At 51.7% G+C, this 25238-nt stretch overlaps 10 protein-coding genes across 10 annotated transcripts; 6 read left to right on the top strand and 4 right to left on the bottom strand.

The window, feature by feature from the left end:
* The first annotated feature begins 832 nt into the window (after positions 1-832).
* Positions 833-2656, top strand: CC77DRAFT_980196 (SAICAR synthase-like protein). The gene is made up of 2 exons (XM_018536051.1): positions 833-1354; positions 1403-2656. Exons 1-2 carry the CDS (start codon positions 1067-1069, stop codon positions 2246-2248), a joined length of 1134 nt encoding a protein of 377 aa, XP_018390565.1. The 5' UTR covers positions 833-1066; the 3' UTR covers positions 2249-2656.
* Positions 2657-3052: 396 nt separating this feature from the next.
* CC77DRAFT_1016136 (hypothetical protein) lies at positions 3053-5501 on the top strand. Its single transcript, XM_018524160.1, has 3 exons — positions 3053-3947; positions 4194-4840; positions 4894-5501. Exons 1-3 carry the CDS (start codon positions 3414-3416, stop codon positions 5195-5197), a joined length of 1485 nt encoding a protein of 494 aa, XP_018390564.1. The 5' UTR covers positions 3053-3413; the 3' UTR covers positions 5198-5501.
* A 130-nt stretch (positions 5502-5631) lies between these two features.
* Positions 5632-6549, bottom strand: CC77DRAFT_954019 (hypothetical protein; the record flags this gene model as incomplete). Its single annotated transcript, XM_018535448.1, has 1 exon — positions 5632-6549. One exon carries the CDS (start codon positions 6547-6549, stop codon positions 5665-5667), a length of 885 nt encoding a protein of 294 aa, XP_018390563.1. The 3' UTR covers positions 5632-5664.
* A 1261-nt stretch (positions 6550-7810) lies between these two features.
* On the top strand, positions 7811-8971 carry CC77DRAFT_303133 (hypothetical protein). The gene has a single exon (XM_018531148.1). The coding sequence runs from the start codon at positions 8179-8181 to the stop codon at positions 8779-8781; it is 603 nt and encodes a 200-aa protein (XP_018390562.1). The 5' UTR covers positions 7811-8178; the 3' UTR covers positions 8782-8971.
* A 245-nt stretch (positions 8972-9216) lies between these two features.
* CC77DRAFT_302903 (S-adenosyl-L-methionine-dependent methyltransferase) lies at positions 9217-12056 on the bottom strand. The gene is made up of 2 exons (XM_018531145.1): positions 11391-12056; positions 9217-11346 (listed from the first exon to the last, which is right to left on the bottom strand). Exons 1-2 carry the CDS (start codon positions 11803-11805, stop codon positions 9653-9655), a joined length of 2109 nt encoding a protein of 702 aa, XP_018390561.1. The 5' UTR covers positions 11806-12056; the 3' UTR covers positions 9217-9652.
* CC77DRAFT_302902 (hypothetical protein) lies at positions 12057-13161 on the bottom strand. Its single transcript, XM_018531144.1, has 3 exons — positions 12951-13161; positions 12803-12860; positions 12057-12755 (listed from the first exon to the last, which is right to left on the bottom strand). The coding sequence occupies exons 1-3, from the start codon at positions 13004-13006 to the stop codon at positions 12309-12311; spliced, it is 561 nt and encodes a 186-aa protein (XP_018390560.1). The 5' UTR covers positions 13007-13161; the 3' UTR covers positions 12057-12308.
* Positions 13162-13316: 155 nt separating this feature from the next.
* On the top strand, positions 13317-15964 carry CC77DRAFT_1037344 (hypothetical protein; the record flags this gene model as incomplete). The annotated part of the gene is made up of 3 exons (XM_018527060.1): positions 13317-14165; positions 15606-15789; positions 15845-15964. 3 exons carry the CDS (start codon positions 13317-13319, stop codon positions 15907-15909), a joined length of 1098 nt encoding a protein of 365 aa, XP_018390559.1. The 3' UTR covers positions 15910-15964.
* A 496-nt stretch (positions 15965-16460) lies between these two features.
* On the top strand, positions 16461-17288 carry CC77DRAFT_926414 (phosphoglycerate mutase family protein; the record flags this gene model as incomplete). The annotated part of the gene is made up of 2 exons (XM_018533925.1): positions 16461-16639; positions 16709-17288. 2 exons carry the CDS (start codon positions 16461-16463, stop codon positions 17286-17288), a joined length of 759 nt encoding a protein of 252 aa, XP_018390558.1.
* Positions 17289-17295: 7 nt separating this feature from the next.
* On the bottom strand, positions 17296-19924 carry CC77DRAFT_303920 (hypothetical protein). Its single transcript, XM_018531150.1, has one exon. It carries the CDS (start codon positions 19469-19471, stop codon positions 17390-17392), a length of 2082 nt encoding a protein of 693 aa, XP_018390557.1. The 5' UTR covers positions 19472-19924; the 3' UTR covers positions 17296-17389.
* Positions 19925-21486: 1562 nt separating this feature from the next.
* Positions 21487-23599, top strand: CC77DRAFT_303079 (MFS transporter-like protein). Its single transcript, XM_018531147.1, has 3 exons — positions 21487-21731; positions 21797-22156; positions 22204-23599. The coding sequence occupies exons 1-3, from the start codon at positions 21571-21573 to the stop codon at positions 23363-23365; spliced, it is 1683 nt and encodes a 560-aa protein (XP_018390556.1). The 5' UTR covers positions 21487-21570; the 3' UTR covers positions 23366-23599.
* Positions 23600-25238: the final 1639 nt, after the last annotated feature.

Genomic DNA, 25238 nt, shown 5'->3' with positions numbered 1-25238 from the left:
CTCCATATCCAATTCCAGATTGCATACCGACCTCTGCTTTCGTTCTGCGAGACTCGAAAGCCCACCCATGTTGGTTCTCGCCGTTGTATCGCTGTAGCGGCACGCTTAGTGCGAGCGCCATAAGGGACCAGGATGAAACAACGGAAGACGTGCCGAGCGGGACATCGGTTGGGGCGCGACCCCAAGGAGCAATATATAGCTCGCCAATCTGAGGTTATCAGGATCCACAGTCGAGACTCTGGTTCCAAGATGCATTGATATTGCCAAGCAAAACAACACGGCCGAGGTTAGGAGCTCTAGAACGAATGTTCTGTAACAAAAAAAAAGCGTGGGTCAAGTTCTGATGAGTGCTGGAATTTGATGTACTAGGACTGGAGTTATCGCTGCAGCCAATAGGTCTTCCGCACTCTCAGGGCGCGTAGCCAGCAGCTTCCCTGACAGTTGTAGGCCGAACACACGGAGATCCCGAGGTAAAGCTAGTGACGCCCTGAACACTGGTCGCGTATCAGGACAATTGTAGAGTTTGGTACAAGGATGATCTCCTGTAGTGCTTCTTGCCAGGTTGCAGCATGGCGGTCGAAGGTTGCAAACTCATTCTTGTCGAGAATGTCCATTGCAACTGCGTGTTACATATGATACTCCTCGAGTTTCCTCTTCTACAATGCAAGTCAATCTATATCTTACCGGAAAAACTGAATCTGGGGGCCAACAACTGCGAATGAAAACAATCTGTGGCGCCGTTGTGGCGGCTGTGCTGTGTGCTAACTGCTAGCTGCAGCGAGCGAGAAGCCTACGAGCCGCTTCGTCAGGTCTCGCCGATCATCCAGATAATTCACCCACATGGCGGGAACTCCGATTCTTCATGTGAGCTGCTAAACGTCCACGTTGATGAGGTTCGGTATACTGGTGAAGACATGCCCGAGCAGGTAACACATGGAGGCCAATCGTTAGCGCGGTGACGTCATTCTGATATTCAACGGTCCGCGATAATGTATCGCTTCACGCGTCCACAACGCAGACCTCCTTTCTATTCCTGCAAACAGCTGCCATTTCCCTAAACTTCAAAATGGGACGTCGAGATCGCCTCATCAGCGCGTCTATCTTGCGCGCCATCTTCAGATCTGACGCGCCTCGGAAAGATGAGAGCGCGCATCTAGGCCTGTTTGCGCGTATATATGCCTTCTTCGCCCTCTTCAGTCTTACTCTAGCTCGATATCGCGCGTCTCTATTCAAGAAGTTAAGGAACGATACTTGGGAGATTGAAGAGGAAGGATACATTGAGAGCTTCCGCTCTCCTAGCAAGGGCAAACGGACCGACCTGGTCCCCATAGGAGACCTGGGATACTCTGGATCAGTACGCGCTCAATATGATATCTGAGAGCAACCAGCTAATGCGCAGCAGACTTTCTTTACAACGCCTAATTCCAAGTATCTAATCAAGTCACTCCCACGACAGTTCGAGCAATCCTTCTTTCGCGATCGTCTTCTCGAACCCTATGTCGAACACATGGAGCTGAACGAGGACTCCCTCCTCGTCCGTATAACAGACCTCCTCTACTGCCCTACTGCCACCATCGGTGCTGCACTAGGCGCTGCACCAAGTCATCACATCATAATGGAGAATATCCTCTACGGGAAGTCAAGTTGTAGCAAGGACCAGCAAAAACGTTGGGAGACGTATGATCTGAAGCCGAACGATTACTTCTATCCTGAACGCGACGTGGCTAACGGACGACTGGCACCGGAGAGTGTCAAGGATCGACTTATTGATGAGTTTGAAGACAAAGTCCGAGTAACTATCGACCAGAAGGAGGAGCTCATTGCCCAACTCTCTCGGGACTCAAAGATCTTACAAAGCAACAACGCAGTGGATTATTCGTTGTTTCTCGTCCGCTATCCCGCCGACCTGAATTCGGGTGACGTGCCGCCGCCCCCCGGTCGAGGATCTACATGGCGCACAGGTGTCGTATCGCGTGACGGCAAGTGGGTTTACCGAGCCATCGTTCTCGACTTCTTTTGGTCGAAAGACGCTCTTCAGGCGCATACGATGACAGGTCTGGTTAAGCTATTCAACACACTGAAGTTTGGAAAAGATCACGGCCCCATGAGTATTACTACCACGAGCGATGAATACAGACAAAGATTCCTCGGAATGGTTGAGGACATGGTTGAGGTTCCAGACAGTGCTGGTAGACCCGCTGGAGAAGTACGTAGCCCTGCACCAGTAGCTGCTGATCAAGTGGTGTAAAGCGGCCCATGACCGCTGATGATCTTCATTCCATCCTCTTCGCTGGTAGTACAGCGTATGATTAGTTTGATACACAAGATACCCGGTCCATGTCTGCGCATTTGGGCTTCCAGTTTCTAATCACATTCCTCAATGAAAGCCATACGAATGCACACAAGAAAGCCATGTTTCGTGACCCATGACATGATGGCGGTGAGCACAGAAGCTCGAACATGGCGTCATCGCACATAGCCCCAGGCGTCTGAGTGGTTGAGGCTGCGACGCTGACGAGCCTTGCCAACGCACAACCATCTCACGATAGGCCGCGCCCGCCACGCCCGGGTAATTCCTCGCAGGAGCCTTGCGTTTTATGGCATTGCGACCCGGTTTTAAGCAAGGGGTACATGGAATGCGTATTCCGAGGAGGCTTGGTCCCGTCCACAGCCGGCAATGAGGCCAGAACTTTGTAGGATTGCATGCGGAGAATAGATGCAGTGGCAACCGTGCGTCGCATACGGTTGAATACGACTTCTGAAGGCCACAGTGGGCGAAGCCTGCGTCGCCTCAGCATCTCCAGAACACATATGGGAATGAAAAGAGGCGTCTTTGTGGTGTTCGCATCGTGCATGGATGACTGCGAGATCAACGTTGATCGGGATGCTTTTTGCATCGTAGGATTCATCTACAACGTCTATGCTGATCCCCGGGTTGCGGCTCCAATGACAGTAGCGCACGAGCCACGTCGATGACGAACGACGTCATTTTCACGATGTAGACGAGGCGCCTGCCACGGAATCGCACTATGCGTCGAATCAGCTATATTGTCGTCTTTTAAGCGCACCTGCCCAATTGCAACAAATCTAATTGCTTCTTGCCGCCGTACGTCAAAAGTCACTTGCCGCGGCACATCTTATACTTGGCCTCCTTCCCCGCGCTTTTTCTTCTCAAGAAGTCCTCCAGCAACACACCTCGCACATCTCCAAGTACAATTTATATCGCTTACACACTATAATCCGCGCTGCGCAGTCCGCTCCATTGCCACTCGTCGGCCTTCCTGCACACTATCACACCAACAAGGCTCCCTCGTCGAATCGCTGGGACCGGTCGATTGCGCTCCAATCACATCGCTGCTCGCAAGACAACCCTACGTCACCTCGACATCCGGATTTCGCGGCCCCATTGAAAGATGGCAGCCCTAGCCTTGAAGGCCATCAGCGTCGGCGCAGAGAAGGTTCCCGACAAGTTCTTCGAAAAGATCCCCGGAGGCTACTTCACACCCGCAGAACAGAAAGAAATCAAGAAACACCGTAAAGAACGCAGCGACAGACACGAAAGAGAACGACACCACAGCGAAGAAAGATCCAGCAAGCGCAGCTCACGACAAGAGCGCAGCCCGCCGACTGAGTACTCCGACTACTACACGGACGACACCGACTACGAGCGCGAACGAGAGCGACGAAAGAGAGAGCGACGACGCGCAAAGAGCACTGGAACGACTGCTAGTAGAGGTCTGAGTCGGGGACGACACGGTAGACATAGTAGCGACTTTGACGGACAGCACAGCCCTCCAAGAGACATGGCTCAACCACAGCAGGGACAGCCCTACTTCCCTCCTCCGCCTACATCCGAGTATAAGCCGTATAATCCACAGGAGTATGCTCCTAGCCCCGTGCAGGATCACCGCCCATCTGCTACTCCTGCCTACGGATACTCTCCTCAGGTAAATAATCTCTCATCTTTTCGACGCGCGACGCTTGCGACAATGCCCGAGCATCCAACACCGGCGAACAGCTGTCCGCCCATGTTGAGAAGCCGGACAACGTCGACTTCGTCCACCCCTTTCTCTTTTCAACCTCATTTGCTTCGCACTCTTTCTCGTGGTTCTCCCGTTTCTGCTGCTTTCACTCCTTCTTACGAGCCGCCTCTTGCGGCCTTGCTTCAGCGCCCACTTACTAACACTCCGAAGCCAGCACCTGCAGAGCCACGTGGTGTCACTCTAGACTATGGCCAGCGCGATGCTCCCAGAAGCTCTAGGTACATTCCTGGCCCTGGATACGCGCCGTCGCCCGCGGTAGACGCGCCCATTCCGCCTCCACCTGTTGGCTCGAATTCTCCTATGAACCCCTACCATCATACCGAGTTCCCTGCGACTGGCGCTGGCTACCAACCGTCTCCGCCGCCCTTTAGCCGTCAGCGCTCCAACTCTCAGCCTACTTTCGCGCCTGCTTTTGCGCCAGTGCCTAGCGCAGTCTACCCGACCTACATCCCCCCATCCGCTGAACAGCCAGTGGTCGCTTACAACGACTCCCAACCTCGCTCTCGCCGTGAGAGCACCAAGCCTCGTCGTGAACATCGTCACAGGGCTAGGTCCGTTGACTCTCACTCCCATCAGTCCCGCTCTAGCAAAGACCACCGTCGAGATGATTCGCGCATGACTAAAGTGCGCGATAGATTCGATAGCATGGATCTGCGCGAGAAGAGCCTGGCGGCATCGGTGGGAGGTGCGTTGGCGGGAGGATTTGCGGGGAGATCGTTGGGTAAAAGTAGGCTGACTACGCTTGCAGGAGCAGCTGCGGGTGCGTTGGGTGCCAGACAGATTGCGACACGCTCAAGGTGAATAACGCCACCCCATACTTGGTTGGTTTCAGTTCTAACAATGCCAACAGAAGCCGAAGCGATCGCCACTCCACGTCCCGTTCTCGCTCCCGATCCCGGACTCGTGCGCATGAACGCGAACGCAGCAAAGGTCCTGGCCTGCGTGCTAGAAGCCGCAGCGTAATCGATCGCTTCCGTTCCAAGTCCCGCGGCCACGACGATCGCGATTCGCGAAGGGACGATAGGCGCGATCGCGATCGCCGTCCAGACCATGGATACGACTATGGTCGCGATGATTACGATTACTTCAGCAGCGACTCTGAGGGTGATGGCAGTCCTGTCAAGACGAGGCGACACCGAAGGAGGGACTACTAGATGCATTCAGGAACGTGAGAAAGTGTAGGTTTCTACACGACTGTATTATTACACTTCTTCCTCTACTTGCCTGTCCTCTGCGTTTCATCTATGTTCCGCCTTGACTGCTTTTTTTGGCATGCATGTATTGATATGAGACGACGGTTTACGATTTACGACAGTAACGAAGAGCGTGATGTGGGACAATTACTCTTTACATTTGTGGAACGAGATTTCAGCGCCTTGATTTAAGCGTCTTTTTTGTTCGCATGTTACTGGTATCGTGAAAGAATAGCAATAGAGAAACAAAAACACAATGCTTCCAAATACTCCAGTGCACTTCCCTGTACATCGAACTCCCAAGCCAAAGTATGCAACAAACGCCCTCTAATGCTCGTCGTATTCTCGACTCGTGGTATCATGCCAACGCTCCTACACAATCAACATTTTAGCATCCCGTCATCTATCTTTCAACCCTGACCAGCGCCCTATAAACACGGAAACGGAATCAAATTCACTGTACCCTCCTCCGCAAACTCATTTCCTACACCCGCCTCTTGCATCGCAGCCTTGAACCTGATCTCACTCCTAGCCGCCAACACCTGGCCCGCCAACTCCACGAGACTCTGTCCACAAAGCCTCTCTCTGCCAACCATGAAGTCAAAGTAACTTTCTGGGAAATCGAAATGCAGGCCGACATCCCGAACGAGTAGGTCCTTCATTGCTTTCCTCAAGAGAGAGTTGCTGTCCGCCATGTAAAATCCCGTAAGTAATTTTTGCACTTGCAGTCGCTCGATGTCGGTTTCGGATTTGGTGCTGACACGGTGAGGGTCCTGGCTGGAGGTGCTGTCGATGTAGCGGCGTGTGTCTGCGCAGAGGGTCAAGCTGAGCAGACTTGGCGAGACGGTGCTAAGTAGATAGGATAAGCTAGTTGTGTAGCGTCTGGCACCGATAGACACGGGTTTCCAGACGCCGTCGCGGGAATCCAGAGTTGTCGTCATGGAGTTGGGGTAGTAGAGTAGATCGACTTCGAGATGGCGGACTGAAGGAAGGTCGGTAAGTTGGAGAGGGGGTTCAAAGGCTCCTGAGCCTTCTTCTTCTTCCTCTGCGACATCATGACTGGAGTTGCTATTGGATGAGGTTGGCGGTATGGAGGTTATGTAGAAAGTGTTTTTGCCGAAGAATACGGAGCGGGCTTCGTGGTAAATTTGCTTGTTGGTTCGGAGAATGGCGGTATGGAGGTCGTATTTGGTCTCATGACGGGCAACGGGACCTTTGATGGATGTAGGGGCGACGAGGAGGTGTGTATAGATGTGCAATCGGAGTTCTGGGGGGAGAATATCGAGGAAGGGTGAACGTGTTGTTTTCGCCATGATGGATAGATAGCTTCTCAATCAATTGGGTCTTTCTGTCGACTTATAATGAGTTGACTTGGTTGATTAGTTGGTGAGAGGATATGGGCCGATATGTCGTATCGAGAAATGAGGTTCAGATCCTTCGCAAGGCCAGCCCTATGGATCGTGAGACTACTCGGTGAGAAACGATTGTAGAGGTCAACTTTCAACAACAAACAACAGCCACAGCAGCGCGCGAACCCCTGGTCTTTATTCTCATTCCATGGTATCAAGTGACCCAGTCCACAATCGTCATCTGTCGCAAGCCCATGAATTCATTACACTTGACTCGCTCCACCTAGCATTCTAGGAAGCCATATAGCCAGGAACCCCTTCACTGGTAAGAGCCTTAGGAGACCCTTACCAAGAAAAACGCCCATGCGCTCACGATGCACACTTCCAAATACTCCTAGCTCTGCCGTCCAAAGACGCGATTGACGTGCAGATCATCGATGTTCGCAAGGATCATGTGGAAACACTGAGGCGTTCGGCTGCAGACACCCTTGCGCCCAATGTACCGGTGTAGAAGGTGATGAAACTATGGTAGGTGCTCAGGTGGTTCGGCAAGGCTCCGGAGGGCATGTCGAGCGGCTGGCTAGGTCGCTGGCAACTGCGACCGCCCCGACATGTCAGGGAGAAAGTCCGGTAGCGCGTCTATGGTGTGTTTCTAGAAACATTGAAAAGAAGGTTTATTCGATTGAGAACAGACATTCCAAGAGCGTAGCCTGGCACGTCGGCTACGCTAGGTTTGCAAGTTTTGTTCTAGAGTGCTTCGACGGACGGGCACGGAAGAGCTTTAGCCACACGCCTCTGATACAAGTCTCACGAAGAGCGTTGATGAGGCCGACACGGCGAGAGTACGGCATCGTGTAAAGTGGAGTTCTCAAGGTAGATGTAAACTTACTCTTTTTTTCTTGTTTGTTGCCGCATCGGCATGTTCCTGTGGTCTGGAAAAGACCGGGAGCCGGGCGATTTTACTTACTCGGGCAGACTCCAATCGTTCCTGCTCTCTCCTCCCCCAGGACGACTCGGCCGAAAACTCCGATGCCCCGAGTAACGGCGCCGTCTTGTCCACGTCGACTCCACCCCTTGTAGATAATCCAAAACAGCCTCAAGTCCTAGATTGCAGCCCGCTGTGTCGACTACGGGTATATTTCGCCGTGGCAATCCTTCTAGCTCCTGAGCCAACGCCTCAGATGCGACCCGTTAGCGCGCTATGCACCAGCCACGCCGCGCAAGGCTCAAACAATCGGCAGCACTACGAAGCCACGGCATGTAAGATACGAGAAGCAGAACGGGAACGCACATGGCACGCTAGCAGGATCAGCACTAGAGGGCCGGGAAGAACACTTCCACGCGAATGATAAACGAGGGAGTTGCTCAGGTCGGCTCCACACCATCTCTAGTTCCATTGAACCGGAAAGGGCGTTGTGCCTCACTCATGCAGTCTCATGCACTGTCGAGACATCGTCTGACCTGGCCTTGGGCTTTGATCTCTCTTCCTTTACCGCTACTCATCGGAAGCGCGCTTGTCGGGCCTCAGCATCGACACTACATCCCGCGTCGAACAAAGAACCGAATACGACGAACCATGGGAGTAAATCTGACATGCGGCAAGCCAGCCAAGATGGACCCCCGTGTCATGGTATGTCTTTGCGTTTTCTCCGAACTATACAATCGGACCCTGAACATCTTCTACGCCCATCCTGTACATTGTCCATAACCCTTCCGGAGCTCTATGCGCAGTCTTACTTTGCTCCACCCGCCTCACATACCATAATCCATCCTAATGACGCCTACCAAGACGCCCGGGCAGCAAAGCAGACCCTATTTTCCAACGAACCAAACCTCAGGGGAAACGCTTTGATCCATACAAAGATAGCGGTGTGTAACCGGATACAACTCCGCACTCTCAACTTGCATAATCCACATTCTCTCGTGACGAGGAGGGCGCTTACCATCACAAACGGTCCGATCTTGGGGCGTCTCCAAGGAAAGGAAAACCGAGAAAATTGCTTTTCATGCATTTTCGTGCATTTGTTGCAATCTAAATCCATCAACTTGGCCGACCGGACAGCAATCTATCCAGATTCCGATCTGGATGTGGAAGGCGTGCCGACCCCTCCTAATTCGCCGCTCTATTTTTCTTTTTTTCTTTTCGCCTTATCATGTGCATGTGAAAAGATTATATTGCTTGCTGGGCACGAATAGAGAATAGATCTGTTTGTAGTCGAATGCAGGGTAACGAATACCATGTCCATATGTAAGACGATGGGAAGCCACATGGGTAATGCCTGTGCGTCGTTTCTGCAAGATGCCGGTGAGACCAGTGGTGCGGAAGGGGCAGGAGTTGTCGGCCTAAAGTTTACTCACTCTTTGACTCCCAGACCCTGGACGTTATGAGGTCAGAATGGTACGATGTTTACCATAAGACGGGCGGACGTCGGTGTTCTGGGCGTATGCGCCATTACGCGGATTTTACGCGGGTATTTTATCTTTTGAGAGATCATGTAAAGGGTCATACCGTGACAGGGTGTCAAGCCTGGGTTTAGTGGCGGGGGCGGAGATTAAGCTTTTGGAAATGGACGGCGATTAGGCACCTGGAATAGGAAGTTGGAGTGGGTAAACGTCATGTGATGGATCGGCTGGCGAACGTTGGCCCGCTGTAGAGTGATGCAATGATGAGTTTTTTGAGTAAGTGTATATACCTATGCGCTTAAATCCGACGCGAAGACCTTCTCTGGACATAACACTTGGTTTCTACCGAACGTTCGTTTTCTAGTGTATTATGTCGCCATATAAGCAATGAGAGGAGTGATTGTGACAGAGCATTTTTACATCCGTAACAGATAGCAGACCCAGAAGAGAAACATGTTAGGTAACATATATTGCCACGCACAGACCTGAGGCAAGAAGTGACGGATTTTGTATTTTCTGTCTGTCTTGGCTTTGTTACGTGACTAGCTAAAGCAAAACATAAGCCCGCTCCTTCCGGTAGGTCGTACATGAACAGGTTCTCACAACGTGAGTGTGAAATGACATAGTGACGTTTTCCTTTTCGTCCAGGAGCGATCCTAAACCTTCATTCAGTGTCGCTCGATACGTAGATGATCTCATCATCTTGACCTGGAATGCTAGGTTCGCGACGTCGCCTATTGCTCCTGCTGCCCGAAGCTATGCTCCTGTCAGAGAAGTCATTGATGCCGTTCAGTACTCCATCAGAAAGGTTCATAGACGGAAACGCATTCTCAATGCGTCGCTGTTGTGCATGGTTCCCACCCCTCTGTTCCAGCAGAGCGTCCAGTTCCGAGAGATCATCTTCCGCTCCGATGAGGCCGTTATCAAAGGCGTCGAGGGTCTTAGCTATGATCTGGTACATAGCCTGTGCCATTATAGGAGGGAACGCATTGCCAATCTGTTTTGTAGCATCGCTCTTAGTGCCTGTGAACTCATACACATATGGGAAGCTCTGGAAGAGGGAGAGTTCGCGTGGCGTGAACGCACGTTCGCCGGACGGATGAGTCGCGGTAGTACCACCAGTAGTGATGCAGCCTTTAAGGAATGTGTGTGGGTCGTAGGCTGGCCTAGGGTTGGTGTACAGTTTCGGCTGGTGGTATGGGTCGTTCATAGCGCGTGGTCCCTGGCGAGTGATATGCGTAAGGGCTTCGTCGATGTACACGAAAGGCTTGAGGCTACTTCCTGGAGGGCCATGGCTGGGTTTTGGAAATGGAGGTAAAGGTGTTCCTCGTCTTGCAGCAATGATCAGCAGACGTTTCCGTTTCTGCACAAGACCGTGTTGCGATAGATCCTGGACTTTATAGCGGACATCATATCCGGCCTGACCGATGTCATATAGTAGCATGAGAAAGTTGCGCTTGTGCTGCTCGTGAGTGGCGAGGCCAAATGTCTGCTCGAGGGTTGCAACCCGAGGCTTCACCTTCTTTAGGATAGGACCAACAGTGTATATTGCTTCGTAGTTGGCTTGATCGTTAGGGCCGTCAGTGGTATGCGCAGGGCTCCAGTAGCAACATGGGGGCGATAGATGAAGGACGTCAACCCTCCAATTTTCTTTGCTAATACCCTCTGGCGGAAAGTCGTGAGCATTTATCTTTAATGAATACGCACCAGGATGGTTAAGGCTGTATGAATCCAGTGCGCGTTCATCATTATCAAGTCCCCACTGGACATAATAGCCCGCCTGGGCAGCGCCTTGGGACGCACCTCCAGCTCCGCAGAACACGTCCCCAAATGTTAGCCGACCCTGCTTTAGCAGATTTGCAATCTTACGCTTTGGGGGCTTATCTTCGAGGATTTCAAAGTCGGGAGAGTCGTCACGAGTACGTCGCTTCCGTACAGATGAATCTTTGCTAACAAGAACGCAGTCGTCATCTTCTACAGAGATAGGTGTCTCTCGCGAGTAGCCAGGATCTGGGATGCAGTCTTCCGACTTGTCGGCCTCATGGGTGTGTAGATGACGCACGATGCCACCATAAGGCTTGTTTCTGCCTCTGCTGATGTAGAGTACGTTAACGACACGACATGTCAGCCGACTCTCGTGGAAGATCTGCCGCTTAATTTCGTCATCACTCATACCACTTGGGTACGCAGTATTGCCGTCTGTTCGGAAGCTCATAAACGGGTAAGGCTTGTTCGTGAGTGTGCACTCGCGTAAACGGACCACCTCTTCAATCTTCACATCTTCCATGCCGGCGACAAGAGGCGAACGGCTATCATCTTCATCGACGCGTAGCACCATTCCAAGTTCGTTGAGTTTCCCTATCAGGTCAGTAGGCGTCTAATTCTCTACTAATTGCACTTACAGTCAAAAATCTGGCCTAGGTATTTAGTGCGCCGCAGTCGATAGCCTCTCAGTCGGACTTCATCTGTCTGCATGTTCATAATGATGGTCTTGATGCGGAGGAAGTCGCCGCTGTGCATAGCTTCTAGTTCTTGTTCTGAATGGTCCCTGAGCTCTACCGTGTCACCAGGTCTAACGATGATGCCCTTGGCCATCTTGAACCTCTGTATCGTGATATCCGGGAGAGAGATATCACCGTAAGATGCAAGCTTCTGTGTCGTTCTTTGTCGATTTTTAGAGGCCGTATGAGCTCGGGTGGCGTTTGTGAGAATCTCATAGTCGGACTCATCCTCTGAGTAGTTGAGGAGCTCGATGTCACTATCGTTACTGTTCCAACTCTCATTGTCATCGACAGCGTTCCCACGGCGGTAGGACATAGTGGAGACAATTTTGTAGATCGGCTGTGTAGAAACTGAGTAGTGTGTAAGAAGGCCTGTAGAGTGTTGGATTGTGTGAGAAGGGACTTGCGAGATGAGGACGCGAAGTTACTGCAACGATTAGGCGCCTAAATATGTTCCCACATTGAGACGCGCGGTGAAAGTGAGTGAGAACAGCCATTACAGATCAGTGGTGAAGCAGTAGTACTAAGCAAAAAACTGCAAAATTAGGCGCGTAAGACAGGTGCTGAGGGAGAAAAATATGAGGAGTAGTCTGTAGAAATAGACGTGGCTTGTGGTGGCAGGAGCAAGGCGGTAAGAGCACCCCGCCCAGTCCCAAGGGGTTGGTATAATTGCGGTGTGCGTAGCAAGGCGCAAGGTACGGTAATAGACAAAGTAAGGATTTGAAGATAAGAAATGCCGCAGGATGCTATATCCTACCAAACCCAACTATACAAGGGCGCCTTCCCCCCAGCCCCAAAAGGTCGATTGCTCGGCATAACTCATCGGATGGTCTTTTGTACAAACTCCTTCTCCAGCCGGCCGACCTCGTGCTTGAAGGTCTCGACCTCTTTCCAGCAATCCAGCGGTCGTCGGTCGTGGGTCCTCAGACATGAGACGACAGCCTCCTTTGCCTTTGTGACGTCGGCATCGGCCTGTTCCAGCTTCTTCCTCTGCTCCAACTTGGCCTTGAGCTGCTCAATCTCCTTGGTGACACTGTCCCTGCTCATGTCCTTTTGTCGTTGCTTCTCGGCGAGGGTTGAACTGCTGGATGTCGCATCTTGGATCTTCTCGACCAGGGAGGGCTCATCCGACTGTTGACTCTCTCCGGAGAGGGTTTCGCTGAACTTGGAGAAGTTCTGCGTCTCTTGCTCGCGCAGCTTCTCGAGCTCGGCGGTTAGGCGTTCCTGGTATTGGAGTTCCTGCTGTCTTGATCGCGCCGAGTCTGTCTACGCTCTGTTAGCCGCAATTCGCCCATGTGAGCCATGTGACCTACGAAAGTGTTCTTCTGCAGCGATCCGACGAGTTCGTTGGAGAAGCTGTAGGGGTGATCTCTGCGCGCAAATTATCAGCACACGACGTCACTTGCTCGCTGCATCTCGTGGGAGGGGCTGGAGCCATTGACGGCGGGGACTGCGACGTACGAGGAGAAGACATGCTGCTTGACCTCTGACGAGGGTTTCGAGTTCTCGGCGCCCATGGTTGCGGTGGTGGGACTGGGGATATTTAGGGCGATGATGCTGTTTCCTGCGAGGAAGTCGGAGCTGACGGCTTGGCCGACGAAAGCACGCTAAGAACCATCCCTGTAAACCATCTCGAGGCGCGTCAGTACCAGAAAGTTTCCCCTCGGGTTTGTGTTTGTCCAGTGTAAACAACTCTGCTTGGCAATTCACAGACTATCGCGAGGACAGAAGCCGAGCGACTCGTTGGTCTCGCAGTCACACCATTAGATTATTATCATTCCAAACTGCCTACGTCACAACAACCCACTCGACCCCCCTCCTCTTGCGATGCAGTCTTCACTGAACAATTGGCTGAAGAAGCCAAGTCAGGACAGCCAACCTGGACAACCCCCAAATGCTCCTCCAATTGTGTCGCCAAGGACGAACCGACCGCCACCTCCCCCAAAGTCAGTTTCAGCGCCTACGCGCGTGCCCTCCAACACAACGCCTACGCCCTCAGCAATGGAGAACTGGAATGACATACCTGACGACTTCCTCCAAGCCCCCTCAAGACCGCGGTCCAAGAAAAGCCCTCGTCCGTCTCGAGCAGTCACGCCTGCCATCTCGCGCATACCTTCGCCCATTTCCCTCTCCCCTCAGCAACCCGCCATTCCACACCTCTTCGCCCTACGTCCTCTGCCGCCCAACGTCCAACTCGTACCCCTTTCCGAAGACTTGCTGCCATCATTCAAGCGCTTGAATACCCTCACTCTCCCTATATCCTATCCGGAGACCTTCTACAAAGAGACTATGACGGAGCCACACCATGGCATTACCCTTGTGGCAGTGTGGCACTCTTCGCCTACCAATGCCAACTCGACATCGCCTGCAGAGAAGCCAAACCTCGTTGGTGCCGTTCGATGTCGCATACTGCCTTCCTCGCAATTATACATTTCTACCATTGGTGTCCTGGCTCCCTACCGCACCCACGGCATTGCCATGCATCTTCTACAGGCTGTAGTGAAGAAGGCCGTCGAGCTTCATAGTGTGCGCTGTGTCACGGCGCACGTGTGGGAGGCCAACGAGGAAGGCATGGAGTGGTACAAGAAGCGGAACTTCGAGATACTCGAGAAAGAAGAGGGCTATTATAGAAAGCTGAGGCCGCAGGGTGCTTTCCTTGTCAGGAAATGGATTGGCGTTGGTGACCTTCTGGGCAATGGTACCCTTCAGCAGAATGGGGCAGGCAGTGAATGATTTGGACAAGACCCTTTTGCCCTGGACACGGACCATCATTCATCCTCACCGATGTGCGTGTAAGCGCACTGCTAATGTCATTTGCCTAGAACAAGCTTAAACAGTGTATACCCACGGTCTGGCCCAGTGTGTAATGCATCGCTTGCTTGCCTTACATTCACCTGCCCCCGGGTCACGGTACGATGCCGCGATCATCCGCGGCGTCACTCGGATTCCTCGTAACCTGTTCCGACTACCAGTCTCACTGCTTGTATCGAACAATCTAAGCTTGCGCGATCTGGAAAGTCGCACAAGTCATGGTCAGCTTGAGTGGCATCTGAGTCTGGTGGTCGGACAAGGGTCGACTGGGTATCAATTTGCGGCTAAAACACATCCCCGTCTATAAGAGTCGTCGTGAACAAGAATAGTATCAAAACCAGTCGCGAACCTTCTCGGAACGCAACCGAGCTTCAACTCGTGGCCGAGACTAGGTTCAGTCGAAATATGGGTATAGCCGCGCATCGTGGGCAGCCTTATTCGAGAAGCAGTCTACAATACACAACACCAAACACGGGCGTATACCCAGGTGAACCTGTTTTTTCATTTTGCCAGCCTTCGCCAAATGTGTCGTTCTGAGTGCTTTGCCTTCTCTGACTGACTGACTAACCATACAAGCTCTCGGTAGGCTCTACATTGCCTGTACCATCATTATGGCACACAAACTCGCTAGCCACAATATAGGCGAATGCACGAGCAGATTGAGATGGCCTCGTATTTTACCTTGGCCCCAGTTAGACTGCTGTCTATACTGGAGCCGTGGGTATCTAGAACTGTAGCCATGAAGCAATTGTTGAGCCTGGTGGTGACTTCCTTAGACTAGCAGCAAAGGTCTGTGGCTATAAGATGCTTTCCATGGCCCACGAGGCCGAATTCCACAGCTAGCTCAGCATTTCCGTTCACTGAAGCATTATTATCTGTCCATCACCATGCAGCTTACTATACTTGCGCTTCTAGCGACAAGCCTCTCGACAGTGTGCCTTGCAGTATGTATCTCGCCGTTAAGCTAGACATCTTGTACTGATTTACCAACAGGCGCCGGCCAACAATCATGTCGCCCTCGAACCACGCCAGACCTACATAATAACTTGTACCAAGGGTGGATGCACCGATAACATCAGCCGCACTACGCCGGGTGTTCCAGAGCCAACAACAAGCAAGATCACAACTACAACCACCAAGAAACCTGAACCGCCCAAGACCAGCACGAAGCCGGAGCCGACCACAACGAAGAAGCCAGAGCCGCCCAAATCAAGCAAGAAGCCAGAGACAACTCCAACTCCGACAAAGGCTAGTCACATACTGATTCGACATAATCTTGTTTTTGACTTCTTCTAACATACTTAGACCACTATTAAAACAACGACAAAATCGACGGTGAAACCTACCAAGACCACCACTGAAGAGGTTGGTCCGAGCAGCACCAGATGCCCTGTCCCTCTCTACTACAAATGTGGAGGCTGGGATGGTGGTGTTCCTTGGGCTGGTTGCACAGTATGTGTCAAGGGAGCAACCTGTGTGGTTCAGAATGGTATGTGGAGATTGATACGACCCACATCCTATGTTATGAAGCTGATCTTCGATAGAATGGTACTCCCAGTGTGTAGCAGACGACAGCCTTTTGGAGGAGAGCTCTGTAGACGAAGAGTGATATGGGTAGTTTTCGCACACTTAGTTCAATGAGTGTTGCGTGAATTCAAGCATATATCTCTGCCCGGGCATCTTCAGACTGGTTCCGTTATCAGTCCAGACAGTTTCCACTCTGCTTCTACTGTAGCAACAGCTGCTCCTTTCCTCCGCATAGATGATGGCGCTCGGTGTTTCACGAACCTGATCTCTCACTCATGTTTCCCAAATAAGGTGATTACCAAGGCTTACTTTGCGCGTCGAAGCATGACAAGGCGCACGAAGCGGACATGGTGGGGTAGCTTGAACACGTCCCTGGTACGCCCCACCATGCTAATCAATTCCCATACGAACGTCATACATACGGACTGAGCTCCGCTAGCTGCCGCGCACCTGTCGCGCATACTTCAACTAACACTTTCCCTGTAGTTTATCTTCTTCAAACCTCTCTCAATATCTTCTTCTAAACGCGCATCATCTCTGAACTGTCAATTGACCCGATCCCTTCGCGTCGCCTCGCGTTGTTCCCATCTTCCTTTCCCAGCAACTGCGATAGCAAGTCTCTTGATAAACATAATGCCCGACCCACGAGTCTTCATAATCCGCCACGGCGAAACAGAATGGTCACTCAACGGACGCCACACAGGAGTCTCGGACATACCGCTTACAGAAAACGGCGAGAAGCGTGTAAAATCCACAGGCAAAGCGCTTGTAGGCGACGACAGATTGATTGTACCAAGTAACCTAGCACACATGTACGTTCTCGATTCTAGCAAGAAATCTTTTTGAACAAAGACCCCACGGCTGACATTGATACCCAACAGCTACGTTTCTCCCCGCACACGCGCCCAACGCACTCTTGAGCTCCTCAACCTAGGCTGCAAAGAACGCTATCCCTGGCACGACTCTTCCAAACCGCACACACCAGATATCCGCACGAACGCCAAGATAGAAGTAACAGAGGCAGTCAGAGAGTGGGACTACGGCGCCTACGAAGGCCGCGTCACTTCGGAAATCAAGAAAGATCGTGAAAGCCGCGGGTTAGGCGCAGACTGGGATATCTGGAAGGACGGTTGCGAAGACGGCGAGAGCCCGGAGGATGTCACAGAGAGGCTGGATAAGCTGATCAAGGAGTTGAGGGAGAAGTACCACAAGGGCAGATTTGGCAAAGATGGAAAACCCAATGATGTGTTGATTGTGGCGCATGGTCATATTCTGAGAGCTTTTGCGGCTAGGTGGGTGGGCAAGAAGTTGGAGGAGAATCCTAGTTTGATTCTCGAGGCGGGTGGTGTGGGGACACTGAGTTATGAACATCATAGTCTTGAGGAGCCGGCGATATTGCTGGGTGGTGCTTTCGTGGTTGATGTTGTGGAGAAGGAACAGGAAGAGCAGCAGAAGAGCTAGATCACAGGTCACAATTCATATCAATCGGCAGGTATGTGTGTTTAGTTCGTTGCTTTCGTTGTCGTAATCCTGTTTATCCTTCTTCGCATTTGCGAATCTCATCAAGTTCCCACAACAGCAGCTCTTGGTATGGTGGCCTGGTAGTCCAGACTCTTCTGTTTAGCAATCCGGGCGAGCTGCTCCCTATTTTTGAGTGCCCAAAGACCAAACTCACGTACTGCAAAGGCGTTCATGAGGCTATCCCGACCATATTCCGGGTCATTCCTAAGATTGATCTCAGAATAAGTCTTGCACAGACTATCCAATGCTAGCTGCGCCTTGCTGAGTGGACCCTGAGCAGCTTTCTCAACGACCTTGGCGATATCAACAGCACGTCCGTGGACCATGCGCAGGGAATCAAGATCGGAGCGCAGATTGTGGCCGACCACGATAGTCTCCTTGTCGACGAATTTGTGTAGTGCGTTCCGTGCTGCCATCCAGCCCTTGAAGACCTTGTATCCAGACTTTCGAGCTGCTTCCATATCCTTCCAGCTGAACAAGCCGGTGACCGCGGAGCGCCAATCCAAGACTTCAGCGTGCGGATCTGTGCAGACGAGGTGATTCATGAGAATTCGACAGGTGGCAAGGTCGACAGCTGCGATTTTCACAATTTCCTGAAAGCCGCCCTTAAGCACAACTTTACTGCATGAGATGGCGACAACATCCAAAGCAGGCTTTGATGGGTTACGAGCGGGAGAGGGCTCAAAGTCGCTAAACGGATACTCAGTGTTGTAGTCGTCCTTGAAGGCCTTTGGAGCCGGTACGTATTCGCCTTGTAGGATCTTCGGGAGATGGCACATGGTATCGAACATGGCAACGACTTCACGCTGTTTTGCGACGCCAATACGAGTCCAGTCAATCCCGCAGACGTTCATCTTACCATCGTGTTGAATGAAGATGTCGGACTGGATCAGAAGCCGCAGGATCTTCGCTTGGACTTGTTTGGCTTGATCCAGCTCGGCAACACCGCTCATGATCGTACTGGTGGGTAGTTGGGCTGGCTGAGTAGGTGGCATATGATGTTGTATTGGCATAGACCGAGCGAAGGTTAGGGGCTGCGAGGGTACTTGCTGCGTCGTACGATGTTTGGAAGGTGTCATTTGGGGTGCTGGAGGTGCCATACGAGACGCCGAAGGAGCACCACGAGGAGCGGAAGGTGACGCGCGTGGGGCAGGGCGACCTCGCTGACCACGACCGCGAGACGACGCGGAGGAAGGTTGCAGTAGTAGGCCTTCTTGCCTCATCTGCTCCCTCACGGCTCGACCGACCGCATTCAGTGCCTGACCACCAATACCATGGGCATCAGTCTTGTGTTGATTAAGGCCAGCTTCCGACCTAAATATCCTACCGCAGCCTTTGACATTGCACGCGAAGCTACTCAGGTCATTGATTGGAGCAGACAAGGTGGACGAGGAAGATTGGACGCGAGGTGCGGGTGCTGCTGTAGGGGCCTGGCGTTGCTGTGGACTAGCTCTTACGTGGTTTGTGATTATGCGTGTATTGCTACCTGGTTTAGTGGCTTCCAGTACTTGGCGGTGCTTCTTGGACGAGACGGGCGTGCAGCCTAGCATATGATTGTTGTAGTGACCTCTCGAGTGGAACATACGCTTGCAATCGTGGCATTTTACTCCGTCGTCGCTATCAACAGTATCAGCTTCTGATGATGATGCGTTGAGGTCCTCATAGGAGGGTACGATTGGCGATTCGTCTTTGGGTCTGTCCAGGTCAACATAACCCCGGGCAGCTTCGGGAGATGTGGTGGAGTGCTTTGGGGCAGTGTGCCTCCAATCGGCACAGTCAGAGGCGACGTTGCTGCGGTGGGCATTGTGTTGTTTCTGGTTGGTGAAGGTCTTCTGGCACCGATTGCAGGTGATTGCCATTTCAGATTCTTTTGTGAGGGCCTCCAAGCCTTCTTTTCGCGGGTTTGGGGGAGCTGTCTGTGGATCTCCGTGGCTACTCTGGATTCGATGAAGCTCTAGGGCGTGGGAGTCATCGAAATTCCACCCACAAGTGGCGCAAATGAGCTTCCTATTGCTTATGTCGTTGTGATTGGCAGTGTGCTGGCGAAGAGCAGCTTTACTGGTGAAGGATTGCTCGCAGATCGCGCAGTGATATGGTGGCTTGCCGCCTCCCCGGTGTGTCATCGCTAGTGAGATAGCAACCGGAAGTCACCCTGTCTGTTGCAAGTGAGGTGAGTCGTCTTCTTAGCCTCTGTTTGTGGGGTCAAATACTGTTAGGAAAGCGCGACGGGCACGGACTGTTGATTGTTGCGATACTACGTGGGCTACTGGAAGCTTCTGCGACTCACCTTCATCTCAGCAGTGCCTCGCTATTTGTACAGTCTAGCCTACGTAAGTGAGTGAGCAGCTAATTCTATGTCTTGCCTAGAGCCCAATTTGGACGTTCAGTCTACTTCCCTGGTTCCAGGTGTGGTTAGCATAGGCCGAGTCGATGCACGATCCTAAGACCCTTTGCGATATGTTGTGGCTCAAATTTGTTGGACGATATTTGGGCGTGAGAGTAGCCGTATCCTGTCAGTCAAGAGCAGCGTACAAGGAACATACGTGAGATGAGCGCCTCTTGGTGCCATTGAGGTCTTCTCTTCAGTGTTGTGAGTATGCTGTCGCATTTCTATATGACTTCCTAGACTGACATGGTAGTTTACAGCTACTCTATTGCAATCAAGTACTCATGCTACGCATAGCTTCGATACATTAGCAATACTCAAGGGTGTTCCCAGTACTCATGAGTCTTCATGACCAGGTGTACCTAGGTAGTGAGTACCTTTAGGGTGCTTGATGTCTGAAATGCAGATGAAGACTTTTGGGCTTCGGCATATGGTAGGTAGCTGGGGAGGTGTCAAGCAGCGGCAGCAGCAGTAAGGGACACAATCTCAAAGATTGAAGTATTGGTGAGTGACCCCATCAGATGCTCATAGTCTTCGCCAAGAAATGCCTCACAATGCCTAAGATCCTACCTATCCGCATGCATGACAATGCATACGTCGTACTTGCACCCAAGCGTTCAGCCTTCTGAACAGCATAATACAAGACCCATTCCTTCAAAGTGCACTGGCCACTCTGTCCCGTCATCGCCAGATGTCGGAAGCGCCACGAACCTCCCTAGCATTTTAGTCTCCGCTTATCGTAAAACAAACAAGAACGGCATCTCGCGATGCGACCTTAGATGACTCGTCTGCGCCACGAGATGACGCATTCGAGATTTGCGGCACATTTTGGAGCTTTATTGAGGATCGAGCCTCTTTGTTGATGCTTTGACAGCAGCGCTCGTCCCAGTGAAAGCCCTGGTAGCGAGTGATCGAAGTCGTAGATAGAGTGCGCAAGCTCGGTTTCGACTTGGTTGACCGTGTCTATGCTGTACCGCACATCAATGGGCGCATACATGCTGTTTAGACTCGGCGGGGACAACGCCACGGCTGACGGGTGTCGCGATCACAAAGTGCTGTCATCTGCCCCACGGCATATGGCGGAAGTCGAGGTCGATTCGACAGCCGTGAAAGCTGCGATATCTTGATGACTATACCAAAGAGTTGGAGAAAAGACTACGGCTGCGAAATCTCGTGGTGCTGATCGGGCTTGCCACGGCTAGCCCATTCACGCGCTAAGTCTCAGCTGTGGGGCTCTGCGGGGTAGCTAGCGTCCTCTCCGCAAAATTGGTGGCTGCCTCCCGTCTTCGCAGGGTGCGATGGCCAAACTTACCAGTAGAGTGTGCACCTTTGCTAAAGCTGTGCGCCTCCCTTACGTCCAAATGTCGCTTTGATGGAATTCAACACCTTTGTCTGGCAATGCAATCAGGCTAAACGCATCTGAGATGCATGAATATGCGCTGTTTGGGCCCTACATCCCTAATACATGAGATAAGCTGCAAGCTCTTTCATCCCGGGTCCAGACGTGCATTTTTCGACAAGGAATTCTCCAACATTGGCGCACAAAAACCTATGGATTGCCGGCCCCCTGTGGGGCTTCAGATGAATGAGAGCTGTGCGGGGGTCGCAGAGACCACATTTTGGACACTGAACCCCCAGGAGGCGCACGCTACCCCTGGTCGATGGTAGCGGCAGAGCTGGACGAAACTTGGGGATGCCGATCATTCATAACGCGCGCTGTCCCACGTTGTTGACACCTGTATTCTGGAACCATTCGTGGGATTCCTAACATTGCTTTTAACTTCCTCGTTACATCATCGGAAATTTTCTTAGTATTGTGCGGGTACAACCGTCACCATGGGTTTCCTCGGTATCGTCGAGGATAAGCATCTTGCGCATGTGCCTGCAACCGTCATCCTCAGCGAGGAACAGAATCCTCTCAATGTCTCAGAAGTGGCTTCGGCGAGTCTGAAGCGTGGCACTGGCAAAGATGCAGACGTTATTCTGATACCACAACCGTAAGTACTGCTAAAGAGCTGCGTGTTCAGTCCATAGTACCTACAACATGACTGATACGATGCAGTTCCGAAGACCCCAATGATCCATTAAATTGGTCATACACCAAGAAGATGGTCATTATGATCATCGTATCCTACGGCTCTATACTCTACGCTGCCGTGCTATCTCCCCTTCTTTCACCTGCACTGGTACTCATCGCAGCAGACTATGGAAAGAGTGTCGGAGACATCACAGTCATCTCCGGATATATGCTACTGGTGACTGGAGGCGTCGGACCTATCGTCAGTGCATTGTCTAGGAAGTATGGAAAACGTCCCCAGCTTATAATTGCGTCGCTCTTCGGTCTGCTTGGGACTGTAGTCTGCAGTGCTGCAAACAGCTACGAGGGTCTCTTAGCTGGGCGTATCATTCAAGGAGGTTCTGTGTGCGTATGATCTCACTCTAAGGATGATATGTGCTAACTTCCTGCAGCTCTGCTTTCGAGTCCCTCGTAGTCGCCATGATTGGTGATCTCTTCTTCGTCCACCAGCGTGGCGGATTCATGACACTCATCCAATTCATCTTGGGCGCCGCGTCGAACTTCTCTGCTATCATTGTCGGACCTATTGCAACGAATCTCGGATGGCGTTATCTGTTCCACATCCTCATCCCTTTCGTGGCTCTCGAAGTCATTCTTCTCTTCTTTTTCGTTCCAGAAACCAACTACATTCGTGATCATCGGTACGATATCGATGAGCTATCCAACGACAACCTCGCAGACCTTGCAGCGACCGAGAAGCGACATGCCGGTAACAGCGAGAAAGCCGGAAGCGACGACATGATGAAGATCGAGACGGCGACCAGCTCCCCACCTGCCCTGCGCCCAAAAAAGACCTACGTACAGGAACTCGCCATCTTTACAGGGACGTACTCAGATGATAACCTGCTGCAGCTCGTCATTGCGCCTTTTGCAGTTTGCGCAAACATGGCTGTACTCTGGATGGTCATAGTGACAGGAGGGCTCACTGCCTTCTTTGTTGCACAATCATACGTCATGGCCCAGATCTTCATGGCTCCTCCATATCTGCTCAGCGCAGCTGGTGTTGGCTACCTCTCTTTGGGACCTTTTCTGGGTGGCCTTCTCGGATCGATCCTCCTTGGCGCGACACTCGACCCTCTTATCAAATGGTGCGCAAAGAAGAACAGTGGAATCTACGAGCCGGAGTATCGTCTACTTGCTATGATTCCGTCCGTGACGATTGTCATAGGTCTATGCTTGTTCGGTCATCTCGCCGAGGAGGGCAAATCATATTATCTTACAGCCTTCTTCCATGGCATGGACCTCTTCGGAATCGTCATAGCCGCAATCTCTGCCTCATCTTATGTCCTGGATTCCTTCCGCGATATCAGCTCTGAGGTCTTCATCATCAACATGGTTCTCAAGAACTTCCTGTTCTACGGCTTCTCATACTTTGTGAATGATTGGGCGGCTAGCGAAGGACCTGCTGTTGTGTTCTATACCTTTGCCGGTATCGCTGGCGCAATGATCATCACGACTCCCGTGTTCTTTTTCTGGGGCAAGGTATACAGAAGCTATTGGCACAGGCATAATCTGTTGCAGAAGTGGGGTATTGCGACGCATGCGGAGATATAGACGGGTTGAATCGTATAGCTGGAGAGAGATTTGAGGCCATGCTATCGTAGTATTAGCTTTCCAATATGGTTTATCTATTACTCAAATATCCCTAAGCCCTGCAATTTTCGGTTGCATACTGCCCGAGGCTTTGAAATCCTCGAACGTGAATAGAAGGATGAGATTTCCCATGAGTTTAGCTTGTTCCGCCAAGTTCATAACTCCTATGCTGAACTCACCCATTGATTTGAATACAATCAGCAAAATGCATCCCAATCTCTTCAATAAAAGACAAGACCATTTCAACATCCTATGTGAGAGATATGCGTACATCGTGAACGTCAATTTCTCACGTGCCGGAGCCAATTGTGCTCATCTTAGGTCATTGTCCTCTAGTTCCCACATCCGACCTACCTGGCCAATGCTCATCATTGTGGTTGGATGTGGTGTGGAGTCATTCGTGGAGTAAGAGCAGAACATATCCAGGATTAGACCAGTGTGCTTGCAATGTTGGCCTTGACACAGCACAGCAGCGTCGACTGGAATTTACAATCGCCGTATGAGACTACGAGCTGCTGCTGAACAGCGGAATATGGACCCGAGCAACTGGAAATACATGAGTATGCATACACAGCGCCGTTGCACTGCGTTCGCTCGCTCCGACGGAGCCTTGTCATTGGGCGGATGTTTCGAAACGTGTCCTGCAGGTAAGATAGGATAAATTGCCGCGCTTGATCGAAGCCGACGTGCGCGTGAGTTACGAGTTCTAATTCAGATTGGAATGCCATGATCGATCTTCAGCCGGTAAGAACTACCAGTGTGAGTGAGGGTGGTATATTTGGAACTTATAGCACGCTTGGGTACCGTTTTCATGTGAGATACCGAACGCGATTTCATCCGATATCGCCGGTTATGGATCACTGAGTAGCATTTCACATAGTAGGCGACTGAGATCATGCTGGCTGGGCGCTTCGAGAGGCGATCACAGTGCCGCAATGAGGGTATGCGCGCTCGGTACGCTGAACCCACGTTCTCTGCTGCAAAGTAATATATTCCCAGCAAGATCTACATCGCCACCCTTCTCGAAGACGCTTGAAGTGCCACCAGGCCCATAAAGTCGCCCAAGATATCATCCAAGCGCTCGATGTGCACACTACCCGAGACCTCGGGCTGACTATATCGTGGCAACTTAGCATGTTCGATTAGAGTTGCAGCCACCAACCCCACTGCACGTACTTGAGCGCGTAGACAGTCTGGAAATTGAGTGTACCTGAAGATCCGGCACTTTGGGTTATCGATACTCACACTAATCTGATCGCATTGGGCAAATTGAGGGTCGTAGGGCTGGCGGTTACGCATCGCGTATGTACGTTGACGTGCGGGGCGGCCTCCAGGGCGGTCTTTGGGCGCCTAACGGTTGCGAGGTGCTGGAACCTGTGTTTGTGTGTTTGTATACAGAGACACACGACTGGTCTGGACTTGGATCGCAATAAGGGTCATGCAGGATAAGAAGTTTGCGTTTCAGGGTATGACTGTATCACGATAATCGTCACTTTTCCCAGGATAAGTGCGCCGGACCTGCCGGACTGTGACCGCTCTGTGCGTGTTTGGCGAATCCAAGATCAAAACCGAGCTGTGGGAGACATCGTGGTAGAGAGGATCCACTCTTGCCTAGAGATGGGACGGGAAGAAGGGTGGACCGACCCAGGCCGTGCGATTAGACCCTTGACCGACTCTTTTCCATCAACTTTTCAAGCGATTTACCGAGCTTCAACGCTCGTACATGATGTAGTGCAATTCATGGTGTGAAGTGTCGGATGAATTGTTCCAACCAACGAGGGACGAGCGTGGGATCCTCAGCGGGCCATCAAAAGCTTGACTGCAGGCTAAGCTT

The sequence above is a fragment of the Alternaria alternata genome (genome assembly GCF_001642055.1).
Source record: "Alternaria alternata strain SRC1lrK2f unplaced genomic scaffold CC77scaffold_2, whole genome shotgun sequence".
NCBI classification, from domain to species: domain Eukaryota; kingdom Fungi; phylum Ascomycota; class Dothideomycetes; order Pleosporales; family Pleosporaceae; genus Alternaria; species Alternaria alternata.
This window is presented reverse-complemented; position numbering and strand designations above follow the sequence as displayed.

Bases quoted from the DNA above. Each gene is read 5' to 3' on its own strand.
- CC77DRAFT_303079 (XM_018531147.1), top strand. From the start codon at position 21,571: ATGGGTTTCCTCGGTATCGTCGAGGATAAGCATCTTGCGCATGTGCCT. The intron at 21,732-21,796 runs GTAAGTACTGCT...GATACGATGCAG, and splicing joins GTTATTCTGATACCACAACC to TTCCGAAGACCCCAATGATC. The intron at 22,157-22,203 runs GTGCGTATGATC...AACTTCCTGCAG, and splicing joins ATCATTCAAGGAGGTTCTGT to CTCTGCTTTCGAGTCCCTCG.
- CC77DRAFT_302903 (XM_018531145.1), bottom strand. From the start codon at position 11,805: ATGTCCTACCGCCGTGGGAACGCTGTCGATGACAATGAGAGTTGGAAC. The intron at 11,347-11,390 runs GTAAGTGCAATT...CTGACCTGATAG, and splicing joins CCTAGGCCAGATTTTTGACT to GGAAACTCAACGAACTTGGA.
- CC77DRAFT_303920 (XM_018531150.1), bottom strand. From the start codon at position 19,471: ATGACACACCGGGGAGGCGGCAAGCCACCATATCACTGCGCGATCTGC.
- CC77DRAFT_980196 (XM_018536051.1), top strand. From the start codon at position 1,067: ATGGGACGTCGAGATCGCCTCATCAGCGCGTCTATCTTGCGCGCCATC. The intron at 1,355-1,402 runs GTACGCGCTCAA...AATGCGCAGCAG, and splicing joins ACCTGGGATACTCTGGATCA to ACTTTCTTTACAACGCCTAA.
- CC77DRAFT_302902 (XM_018531144.1), bottom strand. From the start codon at position 13,006: ATGGGCGCCGAGAACTCGAAACCCTCGTCAGAGGTCAAGCAGCATGTC. The intron at 12,861-12,950 runs GTACGTCGCAGT...ATTTGCGCGCAG, and splicing joins AAGCAGCATGTCTTCTCCTC to AGATCACCCCTACAGCTTCT. The intron at 12,756-12,802 runs GTAGGTCACATG...AACAGAGCGTAG, and splicing joins CGCTGCAGAAGAACACTTTC to ACAGACTCGGCGCGATCAAG.
- CC77DRAFT_1016136 (XM_018524160.1), top strand. From the start codon at position 3,414: ATGGCAGCCCTAGCCTTGAAGGCCATCAGCGTCGGCGCAGAGAAGGTT. The intron at 3,948-4,193 runs GTAAATAATCTC...AACACTCCGAAG, and splicing joins CCTACGGATACTCTCCTCAG to CCAGCACCTGCAGAGCCACG. The intron at 4,841-4,893 runs GTGAATAACGCC...CAATGCCAACAG, and splicing joins CAGATTGCGACACGCTCAAG to AAGCCGAAGCGATCGCCACT.
- CC77DRAFT_303133 (XM_018531148.1), top strand. From the start codon at position 8,179: ATGCGGCAAGCCAGCCAAGATGGACCCCCGTGTCATGGTATGTCTTTG.